The sequence below is a fragment of the Syngnathus leptorhynchus genome, chromosome 8 (genome assembly GCF_054491065.1).
Source record: "Syngnathus leptorhynchus isolate UIUO chromosome 8, UIUO_Slep, whole genome shotgun sequence".
Lineage (NCBI taxonomy): Eukaryota > Metazoa > Chordata > Actinopteri > Syngnathiformes > Syngnathidae > Syngnathus > Syngnathus leptorhynchus.
Genome location: NC_141202.1, coordinates 11,155,062 through 11,169,056, shown reverse-complemented (window position 1 = coordinate 11,169,056; position 13,995 = coordinate 11,155,062). Strand labels below are relative to the sequence as shown.

The 13,995-nt window shown below is 44.6% G+C and overlaps 2 protein-coding genes across 3 annotated transcripts; one reads left to right on the top strand and one right to left on the bottom strand.

Annotated features, from left to right (window-relative positions):
- Positions 1-2,128: 2,128 nt before the first annotated feature.
- casp2 (caspase 2, apoptosis-related cysteine peptidase) lies at positions 2,129-8,924 on the bottom strand. The gene is made up of 12 exons (XM_085917863.1): positions 8,750-8,924; positions 8,268-8,415; positions 7,905-8,069; positions 7,764-7,838; positions 7,240-7,309; positions 6,722-6,813; positions 5,974-6,147; positions 5,765-5,893; positions 5,585-5,675; positions 4,407-4,607; positions 3,502-3,611; positions 2,129-3,409 (listed from the first exon to the last, which is right to left on the bottom strand). Exons 2-12 carry the CDS (start codon positions 8,409-8,411, stop codon positions 3,272-3,274), a joined length of 1,389 nt encoding a protein of 462 aa, XP_085773989.1. The 5' UTR covers positions 8,412-8,415; positions 8,750-8,924; the 3' UTR covers positions 2,129-3,271.
- A 4-nt stretch (positions 8,925-8,928) lies between these two features.
- On the top strand, positions 8,929-13,968 carry rap1gapl (RAP1 GTPase activating protein-like). Of its 2 annotated transcripts, XM_085917860.1 has the most exons (17): positions 8,929-9,763; positions 10,255-10,337; positions 10,379-10,429; positions 10,536-10,650; positions 10,720-10,767; positions 10,861-11,058; positions 11,752-11,849; positions 11,919-11,997; positions 12,171-12,224; positions 12,305-12,388; positions 12,451-12,551; positions 12,616-12,745; positions 12,856-13,023; positions 13,105-13,176; positions 13,254-13,340; positions 13,422-13,577; positions 13,660-13,968. In XM_085917860.1, exons 2-17 carry the CDS (start codon positions 10,267-10,269, stop codon positions 13,762-13,764), a joined length of 1,617 nt encoding a protein of 538 aa, XP_085773986.1. In that variant the 5' UTR covers positions 8,929-9,763; positions 10,255-10,266; the 3' UTR covers positions 13,765-13,968. The 2 variants fall into 2 exon arrangements, with proteins under 2 accessions (XP_085773986.1, XP_085773987.1); XM_085917861.1 differs by lacking the exon at positions 8,929-9,763 and having other exon boundaries at positions 10,199-10,337; positions 10,403-10,429.
- Positions 13,969-13,995: the final 27 nt, after the last annotated feature.

Genomic DNA, 13,995 nt, shown 5'->3' with positions numbered 1-13,995 from the left:
CGCACTCCGACACACACACAGCGTTCAAGTTAAAGGCACACGCAATCCACCACCATCCGTTTCACTCCCCATTTAGAAAAACACACACACTTCCAAGGCAAAGGGTGGACGCTGGTGGTCTTGGCGGTGGTCTTCAGGTGGTCCAGAGGCCGTGGGTGGGTATCCAGCGTGGGCTGCGGAAAAGACGGTCTGAGAGAAATCTGACTGGCGGACAAAGCAGAGCAAAGCCATCTGATGAGGCAGCGAAGGACACTTTCCTTTATTAGAACTGCAGACACCTAATAACACACACACACACACACACACACACACACACACACACACACACACACACACACACTCTAGTTGCACCCGCCCTGCCAGCCGGCCATTAGAGGTGTTTGCCGGATGGACATAGTTCGTTTAGAGGGGGGGAGAGGGGGGTTTGGGGTATAGTGGAGTGGGGGGGGGTTAATGGAAGGGCACCCCCTCTCCCCCATAGGGCTGCCCCTGCAACGTGAGCAGGAAGGCACACACGACACCCCTATGACAGCTCACGTCTTATCAGCCCATGATGCGAGGACAATCCCCGTAACGCTAAAATGCCACGCCAATAAATCATACCCAACATGGAAGCTCGGACAGTGCAAAGCGGAAAAGCTAACGGGTGCTTGTTGTTTTGACTTTTGGCTTGTCTTGCCAAGGGTCACCACAAGGAGTCGTTTTAGGATTTATTTGGCGTAAATTTTACAACTGATGCTCTTCCTAAGGAAAAATATTTTTGGGCCCGAGAATTGAACTCACATCCTTTTAACAGAATACAGTGAAACCTTTCAATTCTAAAAAGGTCACATACTGGGACACTATTTCCAAACTTGATTTGTTTTGACTCAATTTATGGCCAACCTGAGTCAGACTCTTGTCAGGTCAGGTGACTCGAGTCAAATGAGTTTGACCCTGGAAGGGATGCACGGTAATTGACTTGGTATTATTTCCAATGGGTAAATTGTTCCAAAATACCAACACCACAAAGGTCGGCCAGCTTCCCAGAATGGATCACGTCCGACCTTGAAGGTTGCTCCGCGGGCTACTGAGACAACATCCTTGAACATGTGTGTGCCACCATCATGACAACAACAAAGGCACAGAAACATGAAGATCCCCCTTAACCCTGTCTCGCTTTGTGGTCCACACCGCCGGCGCATATCAGCCTAATCTCACAACTCCACGGCAAGCCAAAGGAAAACGTATTACTCGGACCGCCGGTCGCAGTGTGTGTGTGTGCGTCAACAGGGAATGACTCCGGACAGCTGGCCTGGACCTCCATCTGATACACTCTGAATATTATCACTGAATGGCGAGAATGACACACGTCGTCCCGGGGCACGGAGAGACCTGAGCGCAGCGGAATAGCGGATGGGCTAGTTACACTACACCTGAGCGTGGCGAGGACACGCCGTAACGCAACAACACACACAAACACAGCAACAAGACGGATCACATGCAGAGGAGGGCATGTGAGCGGCATGTCAGAAAAGTTCCGGGACTGGTGTCACAAAGGTCATGTTTCAAATCCAAACGACAAGTTTTCTCATTTGGAGTAACCCCCCCCTGGAGTCTAATGCCATTAGCGCCATTCTCCTTCTCATTCTTCCTGGATCCTCCGTAGCTTGGTTGTCGCAGGCATCAACTCATTCACAGCCAATTCATTTGCTAAATGCCTCTGACAATGTTGGCATTGCTGTGGATTTGAGATCAGCACAGATTTGGAGTGAAAGAGTCGAGGGTGACTCTCGACTTGCCACGTCAATTACAAGGGACAGAAATGGACTAGTTTTAGCACGTAAAAACTAGCAGGCTAACTGCTAACACGTTTTGGTCAAAACCACAACAAGAGCTACTTCCTGCTTATGTCTAAGAATTGTGGGAAATGTAGCCCTACTAGCTAATTAGATCCAACATAAGATTTCTGGTACCAATGACACCGGGGCAAAGAAAACAAGGAGCAAAAAAAAGTTGGGACAACGCATGCATTGAAGGATAGCATTTAGCATTAGCTTAGATTACCAGTCCTGGAACTTTTCTGACTCACCATGTTCACAGCAGTGGGAAAAAAAAAATACAATAAAGAAACAAACTTGTTGATCAACATTAGCTTGTTTATTGTCAGGAAGACTTGGCAGTCATTAGCGATGACAGAAATAAACCCCCCTCCCATCCCTGCACAAGAGTTTGGCAGCAAATCACATCCTCTCGCTGCACGGTGACCTCTTTGCCATTCTTTTACTATCGTTACAGCGCAACATCCAAGAACACATGAACGCAAATGCTTTCAAAGCCTCTTTGGTGACAAATCAATACTGCTTCTTAGTATCTTTCTCCACAACACTGTAACCAAATGCACGTTGCCTCATTGTGGCTTTTCTGGGAAACATCAATGAACATCCAGCATTGACAAATGCTGGATGTCTGAGTTGAGTGGGGAGTGCTTCGATACACTGAAAATCACCAGTTTTTTTTTTTTATCTGCATATTTCCTGAAACGATTTGGAAGACACGAGATGTACATTGGTCACTGTATCACATAGGATGACATAACAGAAAATATAAACGCTAAAAGGTTGAGTAGGGGTGTCGCTAAATGTGTTGCACCCCCCTCGGAGGGGAGCGTGATTAGGTGTTAGCGTAAAGTTCAAAGTTCACACTGGAGGTGGGCGACTACGGGTAAAAGAAAAATATTTACAACACAAACATCTTCAAGTAAAAGCCATGTCAGAGGGATTCAACTGACTAAAAGGTGACATGAGAGTAGGAAACATTTTGGAATGCTGGAGAACCTCCTATTTGGTGAGGAGGAAGGAAAAAAAAAAAAAACCTGCTGCGCCAACCTTGTTGCTCAATGCTGCCCTCTGTCTCTCACTACTGTACACAGCAACATGACAACCGACGCTGAAGCTGAACAAATACATTAAAATGCGAGGGGGTTCATTTACAAAATCCTTTAAAAATACATTTGTACAAAACAAAACAAAAATAGATCTGTGTAGAAAATACTTTTTTTTTCAATAATACCCAGAAGAGGGATGAACACCCTCGACACAGAATTGTGAACGCTGTCAAACGTGCCGAGTTTTGCTGAGGGAGCATTAATGCAGAAATTGTGAATGAGTAAATATTTGGCAGCCTGTGTGTGTGTGTGACCTTGTAACGCTGGAATGCAAAAGTGTGTGACAGTAATACGCTTGGAATGAGGGGACGTGTGAGCACACTAGTGTGCGTGTGTGTAAGTGCATTAAGAAGAATGGGGCTGGTATTTGGGAAAAAGGTAGAGGTCTTTACACAAGGAGCTGGTGAACTCCGACATCTCTTTGCAGCGATGGTGGGGCGTGCCGGGGGCGTAACCCTCGCGCTCTTTGATCCGCCCGTTGACCTGCGGACCCCAATAGCGAACGATCGGCTTTGCGATGACTTATCGTAGTTACAAAATGGCAGCGAGGGATCGAGACGGAAGCGGAAATCTACCTGCACCAGGATGTCTGCCATGTGTGTGTCTCTGGCGTGAAGGCGGAGAGCAGAGTTGAGTTCCTGGATGAACCAGGATCCTCGCTTGGTGTTGCGCATGGCCGCCGTGCCTTTAAAAGAGCAAAAGCAAATACGAGCGGCTTCATAACACTAGACCGTGATGAGCAGCGGCAAACAAACGTGTAGCGGGAATGTTTGTGCTTCATGTTTTGTCGGGTACATGCGCCGACGGTAAAGAGAGAAAGGTGTGTGAAAAGATTGTGAAGCAAAGGGAATCCCAGCAGAGAGACAACAAATAACAGCTGTAATGTTGCGGAATGTGTTTACAGGAAGGTGTCAACACGAGTGAGACTAGCGGGCCCGGAGGAACCGCTGAGCTGCAACCGAGCGCATTCCAGAACGCTTATTGATTAGTTTGTCTTCACAAAGAGATTCTACAGACGCCAGACTGATTTCATGGGCAAATATTAGTTCTTTCAAAATCTGCTAAAGTCAGATGACTTTTTTATTTTGATTTTTTAATAAATGGGTTTTTTTTGTTTACACATTAACATATTAGAACTAAAGACAATAGTGACATTCAAACACATCCGATCACCGATTAACTTGCCGATTAATATAAAAAAATAATGACTAAAATGATTCATATTTTAAAAAGAAAAAACTAACACTATTAGCCAATACAATCACTTGGATGACTAATCCGTCAAGCCCTACTTGTGGTCAATATTTTCCCCCAGAATCTAAATCTAATTAAAAGGCATCCAAATGTAAAGGATTGCCTGTAATTTTAATTAAACGAGTGGATGAATTAATGGACTAAGGGATGTGCCACAGCAAGAAAGGCGCCCAGGGCAAGTGAAGCTAAGGCCACAAAGGAATATCCAAAAAAGGGACAAACTTACAAATGGTCTGACCTTTGAGAGAGGCATAGCCGCATATCATGTCAGACCGCTGGGGCAGTTTAATCCTGGGCAGTCCTAAATCCCCTCCCTGTCTGGCACCGGCGCCCCTGGGACCTTCTCGCCCGGCGTCCCGCTGTTCACAGCTGGGTGAGCTGCTCCTTCCTGGCCCATCCACTTGCTCCACTCCGCAGTCCAGCTCCTCTGTGAGATGGGAATGACTTGTATTAAGACACTTGTCATTTCACTGAGAGATGTTTTTTTTTTTTTCCGTCTGACTGCAGATGAAGGGGACGAGCACACCTAATGGTATTTTGGCAGCACACCTGCGGTGTCGGGCTGGTAGGAAGAGGGCCACGCTGTACTAATTGCGGAGACTCGCGAGGGGTCGGCAGATTTGTGCTAGGCGTCATTAGCCTTGTCGCGGCATTGGGGCTGAGCCTAATTGACCGCACAGTCGAAGATGATTAACTTCACCGGGCAATTTTTATTTTTTTTTACACAACAAAGTGGTTCTTTTTGCTCAGTTGTTTGTTTGTAACTTCTGGCTACACTTTTTTTTTCCCCCCAATCATCATGGTAAACGTTGATATATTGTACATTAAGAAATGGGCACCATGTTAACTTCAAATTAATAAACAAAGTATTAATCTTCTGTTTTAATTTTTTCATAAACCACACTTTGAATAGCGAGCTATTTTTAGAAGAGCCATGGGCTACTTATGTTGTCCTTGGGACTAATTTGTACGGGCTGGCACTTTTTTTTTTTTTTTTTATAGAAAAGACCTCATTGAAGCCTTGACTTTTTAAAACCATCTTCAAAGCGGTTTTCGTCCGGAGCTTAATACCAACAGATGACTAAAAGAATAAAATATCAAAAGAAATCAATAAGACACCGACTATCATACTTAAGTGATAAATAAAACACAAAGTTGGCAATTCTTTCCACGCGCTCCAAGAATGAGAAGTAACGTTAGTGTTTTTAAAGAAGCGATTTACACAATTTCAATTGCGTATGCGGAGACGGAAGCTGCAACGTTAAACCAAATGTCAGACTGAACCGATTCGGAATGTTAATGTGGAAGATCTCAATTATGCTCCTCATCTCATCAAGCCCTATTTGATCTTTTTAGGACTTTATATGTGGCATGCCATCGAGTTCTGCATGTCGCCTTCCTTACCTCCTCTGCAGGCCTGGATGAAAAACATCTTTGGTTTGTTCTGCAGCAGCGGGCAGCGCACGTTGTCAAAGGCCTCAAACACCCACTGAAGCTAAATATGAACATGTGACATAATGTGGGTGGCAGGTTAGATGTCAACAACAAGTTTTTCCTTCGGTGTTGCGCAAGATGACAGCACACCTGCAGGAGCTTGCCGTCTTTGCCGTACACGGCGCCTTCTATGCCGTGGGAGAGGAGACAAACCACGCAGCTGTTCATCGAGCGGTGCTCGGGACGCCGGCGGAAGCTCTCGATGCAGGTTCTCATTTCCTGGGAAAAATAAAAAGACGGTAAAATGTTCAATTGGGGGTGCGGTGGAGGATGAAGCGGCGCGGGCGAGACGGCGTCACCTCAGCCGTCAGGTCTCTGCGGAGCGTCACCGCGTAGTCCAGATCTGTGAAAAGCTTGCCGAGCACCTCGTAGTCCACCTCGCCGCCCTTCCTGGGGTCCAGCTCGGGTGGGCCAAACGTTATATTGCTGATCACCAGGGCATAACCACGTGGGGATGAGGTCATTACATAGGACTGCAACACAGGGGGGGAGGGATATTCATATTACACAACTATTACCTCAAAATATTTATAACTGATTATTTTACAGGACATTTAAAAAAATATTCAGAACATCATTAACAAGACCAGTTGTGGATTCTGGCATGTAAAGCATGTTCAGATTTATCTCAGTTTTTTACAAAATAGTATGTAAAATGGTTTTCTACTTTGGAATGCATGGCGTGTCAAGGGTTGACGTTTGTATGGGGATTTAGCACCCCCTTGTGGAGCATCAAGGAAAGCCAGAAGGCGACACTAAATAATTTCACTAGCTAAGGCCTAACATAAAAGAAAGCAAGCACAATTGCAAACAAAACCAAAATTATTCTTGGAAGTTTTCTAATTCATTTATGCACAGCATGATTCATGTTTTATTTCGTTTCTATTTGTTCATCTTAATTATCCTTTTGCTGACTCGCCAAGACCACCACTGGACACGCCAGAGTATTATAACAGTATCTATGATACATTCAATTTAGATATATCTGTTGTTGTTGTTGTTTTTTTTTTTACTGAGCCAAACCGACAGCCTGCATCCTTGCCTTACCCTGAGGCATTGCAAGAGGTAGAGGTCATGTGTGCAAGGGAGGACGGGATGAGTGATGGGACTGTCTGCATCCAAGCTGTGCTCCATAAACTCTGAAAACAATGCACAAAATATTGCACTTCAATACAAATAATATACATTATTGAATAGAATAATATTTAATCATAATATAAAAAACATCCTACCCAGCTTGTCAAGTGAAATAATTGTAAACAAAAATTTTGATTGTATAAGAGTAAGCAAAAAATGTCTCATGTCGTTACATCGCACCGGCAACTTTAAGGTGACAAAGTCGCTACTACAAGCCTGCACATGAGTGACTCACAAGGTGTGGCACCCGCACTGCACTCCCTTTCAGTAATATGATACCTAAACAATTAACCCGCTGAGGAGAAGAACACCCCGAGTAGTCCCAGAAGTTTTATTTAATTACTCATATTCTGAATCTTGACAAGAGTGTGTCTACAGAAACAGAAAAATATTGACACGAGAAACATTAGTGATGCGTCACATCTCACCGTGCGTCCTGGCTCGTTTTGCTACGGTTTCTTCCTGGGTGGAAAGTGGAAGAGAGGAGTCGCTATATCTCTGAAAGAAAGACCGACTGAATTCAATGCACCCAAGTCAAATGTAGATTACCTTCATTTAGCAAGCAGAGTCAATTGTCGCCTCCACCGACCACACAATGGATTAAGAAAACTATTGCCTGAACTTTGCTCTTTTATTAGCTGATTTTGTGGCCAAAGTGACAAAATTATTACTTTGGACATTGGTCCTTATCGCCTGAGAATAGCAGGGCTTCACTGTAGCCTGCACTGCAGCTTTATTGAAATAAATAATCCAACTCAACATTTATAATTGCTCACTTTAGTGCAGCCAATCTGTTGACTTCATTTAGCAAGGTAAATGGAGCAAATGTCCCAGCAAAGGCACAGCTGTGCAGGTATCTCTCGTGTAAAGTCTGGCGAGTGACTGTGCTCAATTACGCGCCGGCCACTTAATCATTCACAAGAGTATCAAGAGTGAAGCTTAGGTGGCTCACCTCTCTCCTCCTCTCTGATGTCTGTATTAGCTGCCATTCTGCCCGTCCTTCACGCTCCTCAGCAGGCCGGAAACCCTGTGAGCATCGAAGATACTTAGATTATTAGCATTGACGGATTGCCCGATTAAAACGCTCACTCACTTGCGCCTCTTTGCCATCCTTCTCCTGCGATTGGGTGAGCAGCTCGCACAAGTGTAGCTGCTCGGTTTCTCGGAGCGCCGAGCAGAAGCTGCTGAAGGCTCGCGGCCCTCGCTTGGGAAGGAGCAGCAGCAGACACCAACTTCGTTTCAGAGACGTTTGCTCGGCCTGAGGAAAATGTCCATTGGAGACATGAGAGTAAAACTGGCTCATCCCTTCTGTATGCACAGTAGCTGGGTTTTTTTAGGGCACCAGTGTTTACTTTGCATATTATGTGACGCATGATTCATTCGAATCTACTGATGCCTCTTTTGAAAGGTTTACTATTTCCGTCACAGTTAAAGGATCTGATAAAAACAAACATACCAGGATGCCTTCAGCCATATTGTCGGTAAGGATGTTGTCCTGAAGCAGAAACTGAATGAGAAGCTCATCTACCACCAGCTGCTTGCAGAGAGAAGCACTCCGCAGAGCTACCCGATCCCTCTCCAGCATGCCACACTCCCGCATCTTGCTAGAATATACACACACGTTGCATTGTTATGGGTTTTTTTTAGGGGGGGGGGGGGGCGGCATTAGGAAGAAAGACTATCTCTTGCTGTTGTTCCGCGCTTTCGATTAAGCATGCAAATAGTGAACAAGTTCAAATCAATTGACATCCGCTTAGTGTGGCAAAACACAAACTAAATGCAAACCAGGATCATTCGAAATTCGAATTGCAGCAGATATGTGTGAAAGGAAGCCACGCGCGTTGACAGACAGTGGATGGCTATCAGCGCTCGAAAGTGGCGGAACGCAGTGCTAGCTAGCCAAACTTCGTTGAGTGAAACAACCCGCGGTTCTCCTACCTTCGAGCGTTCTTCCACCGATGCACCACAGTATCAAACCTTCAAGGAAGGGGCGAGTAAATGTGTTCGTTTTTCCCTTTTGACACGCCAGAAAACGACGGCCACCAGCGACCGCTTAACTTCCGTTGGTAACGTTAGCTGCATTGCGACGAGGCGGGGCCAGCAACTTATTGTTTATTATTTGGACCAATGAAAGCGCGGAAATCCTGAGTGACAGAGATTTTATCCACTCAGCCGTTTTCTTGACGTCACACAACCCTTGTTTTGGCGGGATATTAAACGTGGTCGTTGTTTTAGGCGGAAAAACGAACAGTGCCCAGGAATCTCAAAATACACATTTTCAACTGTCATTGGTTATATTTCTTATTAAAAAAAATAATGTCGTCGCTTTAGCAGTTAAAGTTGATTGATTATTCTTGGTGGATTTACTGGCTAGCAAACAATTCAAAAGCAGAGCCTTAACATTGTTAGGCCTTGAGGATATTTGCAATGAGTTACAATGCAAGACTGCTCGGAAACAACAGCTTCATAACTTTAGTCATACTAAATTCATTGGATGCGGTGTCTAAATGATCTTCATAAACAACTACGATTCCCTACACGATTCAAATAGCTGCATGTGAAGACAAGTGTAAATAAAAATGCTTATTGATCCAGGAGAGTTGACAGCTTTGACCCTGTAACCGCATTGATGTTCGCTACATTGGCCTCAAGCCTTGTTAGTGCTTGTCATGGTGGGAATGGGCGAGTGGTAATCACACAATCCTGCATTTCGAATTAGGGAAAGCCACAATTTACCCTTTTTTTTTTTTATAACAAATCTAGTCTCAGGTTTCCTAATTCAATATTGGTGTCAGAAAATGAGGCCTTGTCTCTCCCGCCTGTATTGTTGCAGCCCAACACTACATCTTTATAGCTAACAAATTGATCTACACTCCAAAAGAAAACTACAAAAGTATCCACATCTAAGATGGCGGCTGCAGGCGGGCCAAGAGTTGCGTGACATGACATCAGGTAAAAACTATCAGTTGTTCCTCATTGTGTTGTGCAGGTGTGCCTTATGCCGTGCTATCTTTCCACCATGCGTCTCACTTGCTGCACCTCTGCTCGGAGAACGGCTTCACCCTCCCCTGCTGTCTATCTCTTCACCCTCGCTGCGTGCTGTCAATAATTGATGGTCTTTAGTGACTCTCAAAGGGTAACAGGTCCGGCAGAAAATGTCTCATGTGTCATTTCTTCATTTATTCACAAGTCGATCTTGAAGCTCGGAGAAAGCGGCGATTATTTACTGGCCGTGCTTGTGCCGCTGTGTTTTGCTCCCACCTGCGTGTAAACTGAGCGCAAACGGGTTCATGCCGCATGAGTGACAGCGGCACAGAAGGAGGTGAACGGAAGCTTTAAATAAGTGGGTGGCGGGGGGTCATGGAGGGGGAGTGACAGAATTATTGAGTGAATTAATTCAGCCTTGGCCAGCCCTGATAAACTGGTAAACTGCAAACTTGCAGTACAGTACAAACATGGAGGAAGGGAAGAGAGAAGACACGTTCTTCCCCAGAAGGAGAAGTTTCACTTTTGGCACTTATGGAAGGTGAGTGTTTCAAATTGGATTGCATTTCATCTGTGATGAAGCTCCTCTTACTTTCCGGTTCCCAGCATGGACATATCCAAGGATGAAGCAGGGTAAGGCTTTCTTTATTCCTCATTTATTGAAGCACTTTTGACTGAAGTTTACGAGGAAGGAGAATGAAGGTTTTGCTGGTGTGGCTGGCTGCACCTGTTGCTGCAGAGCGGAAGCCGCAGAGAGCAAGACGACGGACATCTTGGATGACGGCAAGCCTGTCCTCTCGGCTAGTGGCAGCCAGAAGGAAACGGAGCTGTTTGAAATCATTGAAAAGCTCCAGGTGAGTTCTTGAGATGTGGCACCAAATTCAAAGGAGGATTTTGTCATCAATGTTTCTTTGGTGTATCAGGGCAGGAGGCTCGATGAGCAGCGATGTGAATTCCCTCTGCCGCTTAAGGTTCGTCTATTTAGTCAGAGGAAAAAAAAAAACGTTTTGTTTCCCAAACAAATTTGTTTCCCTAATCAAGCAATTCGTCATGGTCTATTTTAGTCTCGGCTTTTGGCGACAGGCGGAGAGCTGCCAATCATCCTCCCTTCGAAGCTGGGGAGCTACTGGGTCGACCCGCCTCTGGAGAGACTCGCAGATGTCAGCCCCACCTCCTCCCGTCACGGCCTCCCAGCAGATGACTACGAACTCAAAGAAAGGGACAGCGAGGCCAAAATCTACCGACACTTTTTCCGCTCACGGGTCAGTCACTTGCTGTCATTCATAATTCCAATTGAACTTTTGAACTGTGACGCATTGTCGCCTGCAGTGCATGTCCAATAAAAAGTCTACACACCCGTGTTCAAATTGTAGCTTTGAGCGATATAGAAAAAATGAGACAATAAAACCTGTACATTTCAATAGATTTTTTTTCATCTTTTACAGAGGTAGAACAAAAAAAAAAGAATTGCAGTTGCATAAGTGTGCACACCCACTCATAGTAACTAATGCTGCTGTGTTCCGAGTTAACCGATAACGTTCAACCTACAGGGAGTCGCAGTTTTGTAAGCCTGCAACCATTAAAAGAAAACCCCAATAAAGTTTAGATGTTCTAGCGGGCTTTTCATGACGTTTGTGTGCTAACACTGACTGCTATTTTGAACTGTTTATTATTCCCTCCACCTTGACTAAGGCCAGATTTTCATCTAAAGAAAAATAACTCCAAAGCACGATGGTCACCTATGTCAATGAACGAACGCTGATTTTACACAAAAAGGGGTGTGTAGACTTTTTATAGCCACTATTTACCCTCAACCACCTTCGTCCAACATCAACAAGAACAAAAACAACTCTGAGTTAAACAACCAGCCAAATTTCATTTAGAGATTCCGTTGGTAAAAGTGGATCAATGCTGACCTTCTGAATTGGATTATTTTTTTTTCTTGCACTTGCCAGTATCACCATTCCTTCACGGCGGTGGATCCGACCTTAGGGCCGTTGGTGTTGTCTGTGTGTTTGGAGGAAGAGGAAAATCGCCTGCGAGTCATACTGAGGTAAAAGCAGCTTTTACGTCGCTTATGTTTACCTTTACTTCAAACGCGATTGTCCGTCTTGTCTCGCAGGATGAAAGAATGTTCTCTGCACGGAGTTTTCTCCCTGTCGCTTTTCCCTGGTATTCCATCATCTGTCGAACTGGCAAAGGTACACAGATTAGTTTGCAGTACCAGCAGAAGACATTTTATGCCCTTTAAATATAATTTTGGCTTCTACAAATTGAGCTCATGTAGCCTCACGGACGGGAAATAAAAAAAAATATATAATAATAATAAAAAAAAAGAATAATAAAATAATACAAAATAAATAATTATTTCTAGATGCTGTGTGACAGAGTGACCGTCTCAAAGTTTGATGCGGTCAGCTACCTCAAGGTAATTCTTCAACATGACTGGAAAAGTAACAACTTGAATTTGATGAAACTTTTGGATTTATTTTCTCACTTATCCTAAAGGCTCCGATACTAATAAAAGCGTTCGATGAGCACAGGGTATCGTCCAATTTCAAGTTTGGTGTTTTGTACCAGAAAGAGAATCAGGTAAGAATGGAATTTTTGTTTTGGGCTTCCACAAAAATTTTAAAGGACTGAACTTTTACTAGTTCACCGAGGAGGACATTCTCGGTAACGATGAGGAAAGCGAAGGCTTTATCGAGTTCTTGTCGATTTTGGGGGACACGATTCAACTCCAAGGCTTCACCGGGTAAAGCGTAATTGGCCGAAGGTCGCTCACGGTGTAAAATCTCATCCCATTGTCCCGTTTTCAGTTTCAGAGGAGGTCTGGATGTTTGTCACGGCCAGACGGGGAGCGAGGCGGTCTTTACATCCTTCCACGGCAGAGACATCATGTTCCATGTGGCGACAAAACTGCCCTTCACCGAAGGCGACCCACAGCAGGTTGGCTCCTGTGCCAAGCGAGAGAGTTTATGGCGGCATGTAACGACTATACTCGAGTATTTATCTATACTTCTGATTTCTTACCTTCTCAAAAAAAAATGTCACCTCAGCTGCAAAGAAAGAGACACGTTGGTAACGACATTGTGGCGATGGTCTACCAGGAGGGTCCGACTACTTTCTTAACTGACATGATTAAGTCACACTTCCTGCACTGTTTCATCGTGGTCCGGAGGGTCCAAAGCGGGAAGACAGATGATGCTAGCCAAACTGCATATCAGGTGCTGGGTTTTTTTGGGGGGGCTCACATATTGTGCCGAACATGTTGTGGCCACCAAGTGTATTAACAGTACTTGTCACAGCTATCTGTCACTGCTAGGGATGACGTTCCTCCATTCGGTCCATTGCTTCCAGATCCTCCAGTCTTCACAGATGTAAAAATCCAAGCATCATTATATTGAATTTGTTTCTTTATGTTGAGATGCTCATAAAGTCCGATTTTTGTCTTAAGCGCTCCCTACTGAGAGAATTCCTCCTCACCAAGCTCATCAATGCGGAAATTTCCTGCTGTAAAGCCGAGCAGTTCAGCAGACTGGAGGTAAGGTGCTCATCCCGCCTCAAGTTCACAAGCTACATTTGGTGGTAATATCATACCCCCCCCAAAAAAAAAAAAATAAAGCAACGAACACGCTCAGCACTTCTGGAGAATCTGCAGGCAGAACTCTCCACTCGTTCACAATGTATGCTGGGAGACCCATTAGCCTCCTCTGTCCCCTCTGCTGAGAGTGTCAGGGGGGTGTCCGAAGGCAGTGGGGGGTTCATTGAGAACTTTAAGGTCAGCATTCAATGACAGTTCAATTTATATTAGTCGATCTCACATGCAAGCATTTTTTGCATTCAATTTTTTTTCCCTTAAGAGGGCCATCCGAGTCCGAAGCCATTCGTTTGAGACCCTCGGGGTGCCCAGGAAAATCAGTGGCATCTCACCACAGGTCCAAGCAAGTCCTCAAGAGGAGACGTAGTGCATTCCAGATTTTAGACATTTATGCACATCCAGCCTTTATGTTGACCTTATTATCTGTGTGGAGGACTCCTGTAAAGGTAGTCAATTAACATTGCTGCTCATGTAATTATCATCCTGCAATAGATAGCAGTCATATATGTATTACAAATTATATTTTAGCGACATGTATGGTAAATAAAAGCCTGAAAATGTTTCAGGAAAAATCCGTCCACTTTTTTTTTATGTCTTT

Coding starts and splice junctions, on each gene's coding strand:
- casp2 (XM_085917863.1), bottom strand. CDS start 8,411: ATGCGGGAGTGTGGCATGCTGGAGAGGGATCGGGTAGCTCTGCGGAGT. Junction 6,814..7,239: donor AAAACGAGCCAGGACGCACG/GTGAGATGTGAC, acceptor CATTGTTTTCAG/AGTTTATGGAGCACAGCTTG. Junction 5,894..5,973: donor GCAGAGACCTGACGGCTGAG/GTGACGCCGTCT, acceptor TATTTTTCCCAG/GAAATGAGAACCTGCATCGA.
- rap1gapl (XM_085917860.1), top strand. CDS start 10,267: ATGGAGGAAGGGAAGAGAGAAGACACGTTCTTCCCCAGAAGGAGAAGT. Junction 10,651..10,719: donor AAATCATTGAAAAGCTCCAG/GTGAGTTCTTGA, acceptor TTGGTGTATCAG/GGCAGGAGGCTCGATGAGCA. Junction 13,177..13,253: donor ATCCTCCAGTCTTCACAGAT/GTAAAAATCCAA, acceptor TTTTGTCTTAAG/CGCTCCCTACTGAGAGAATT.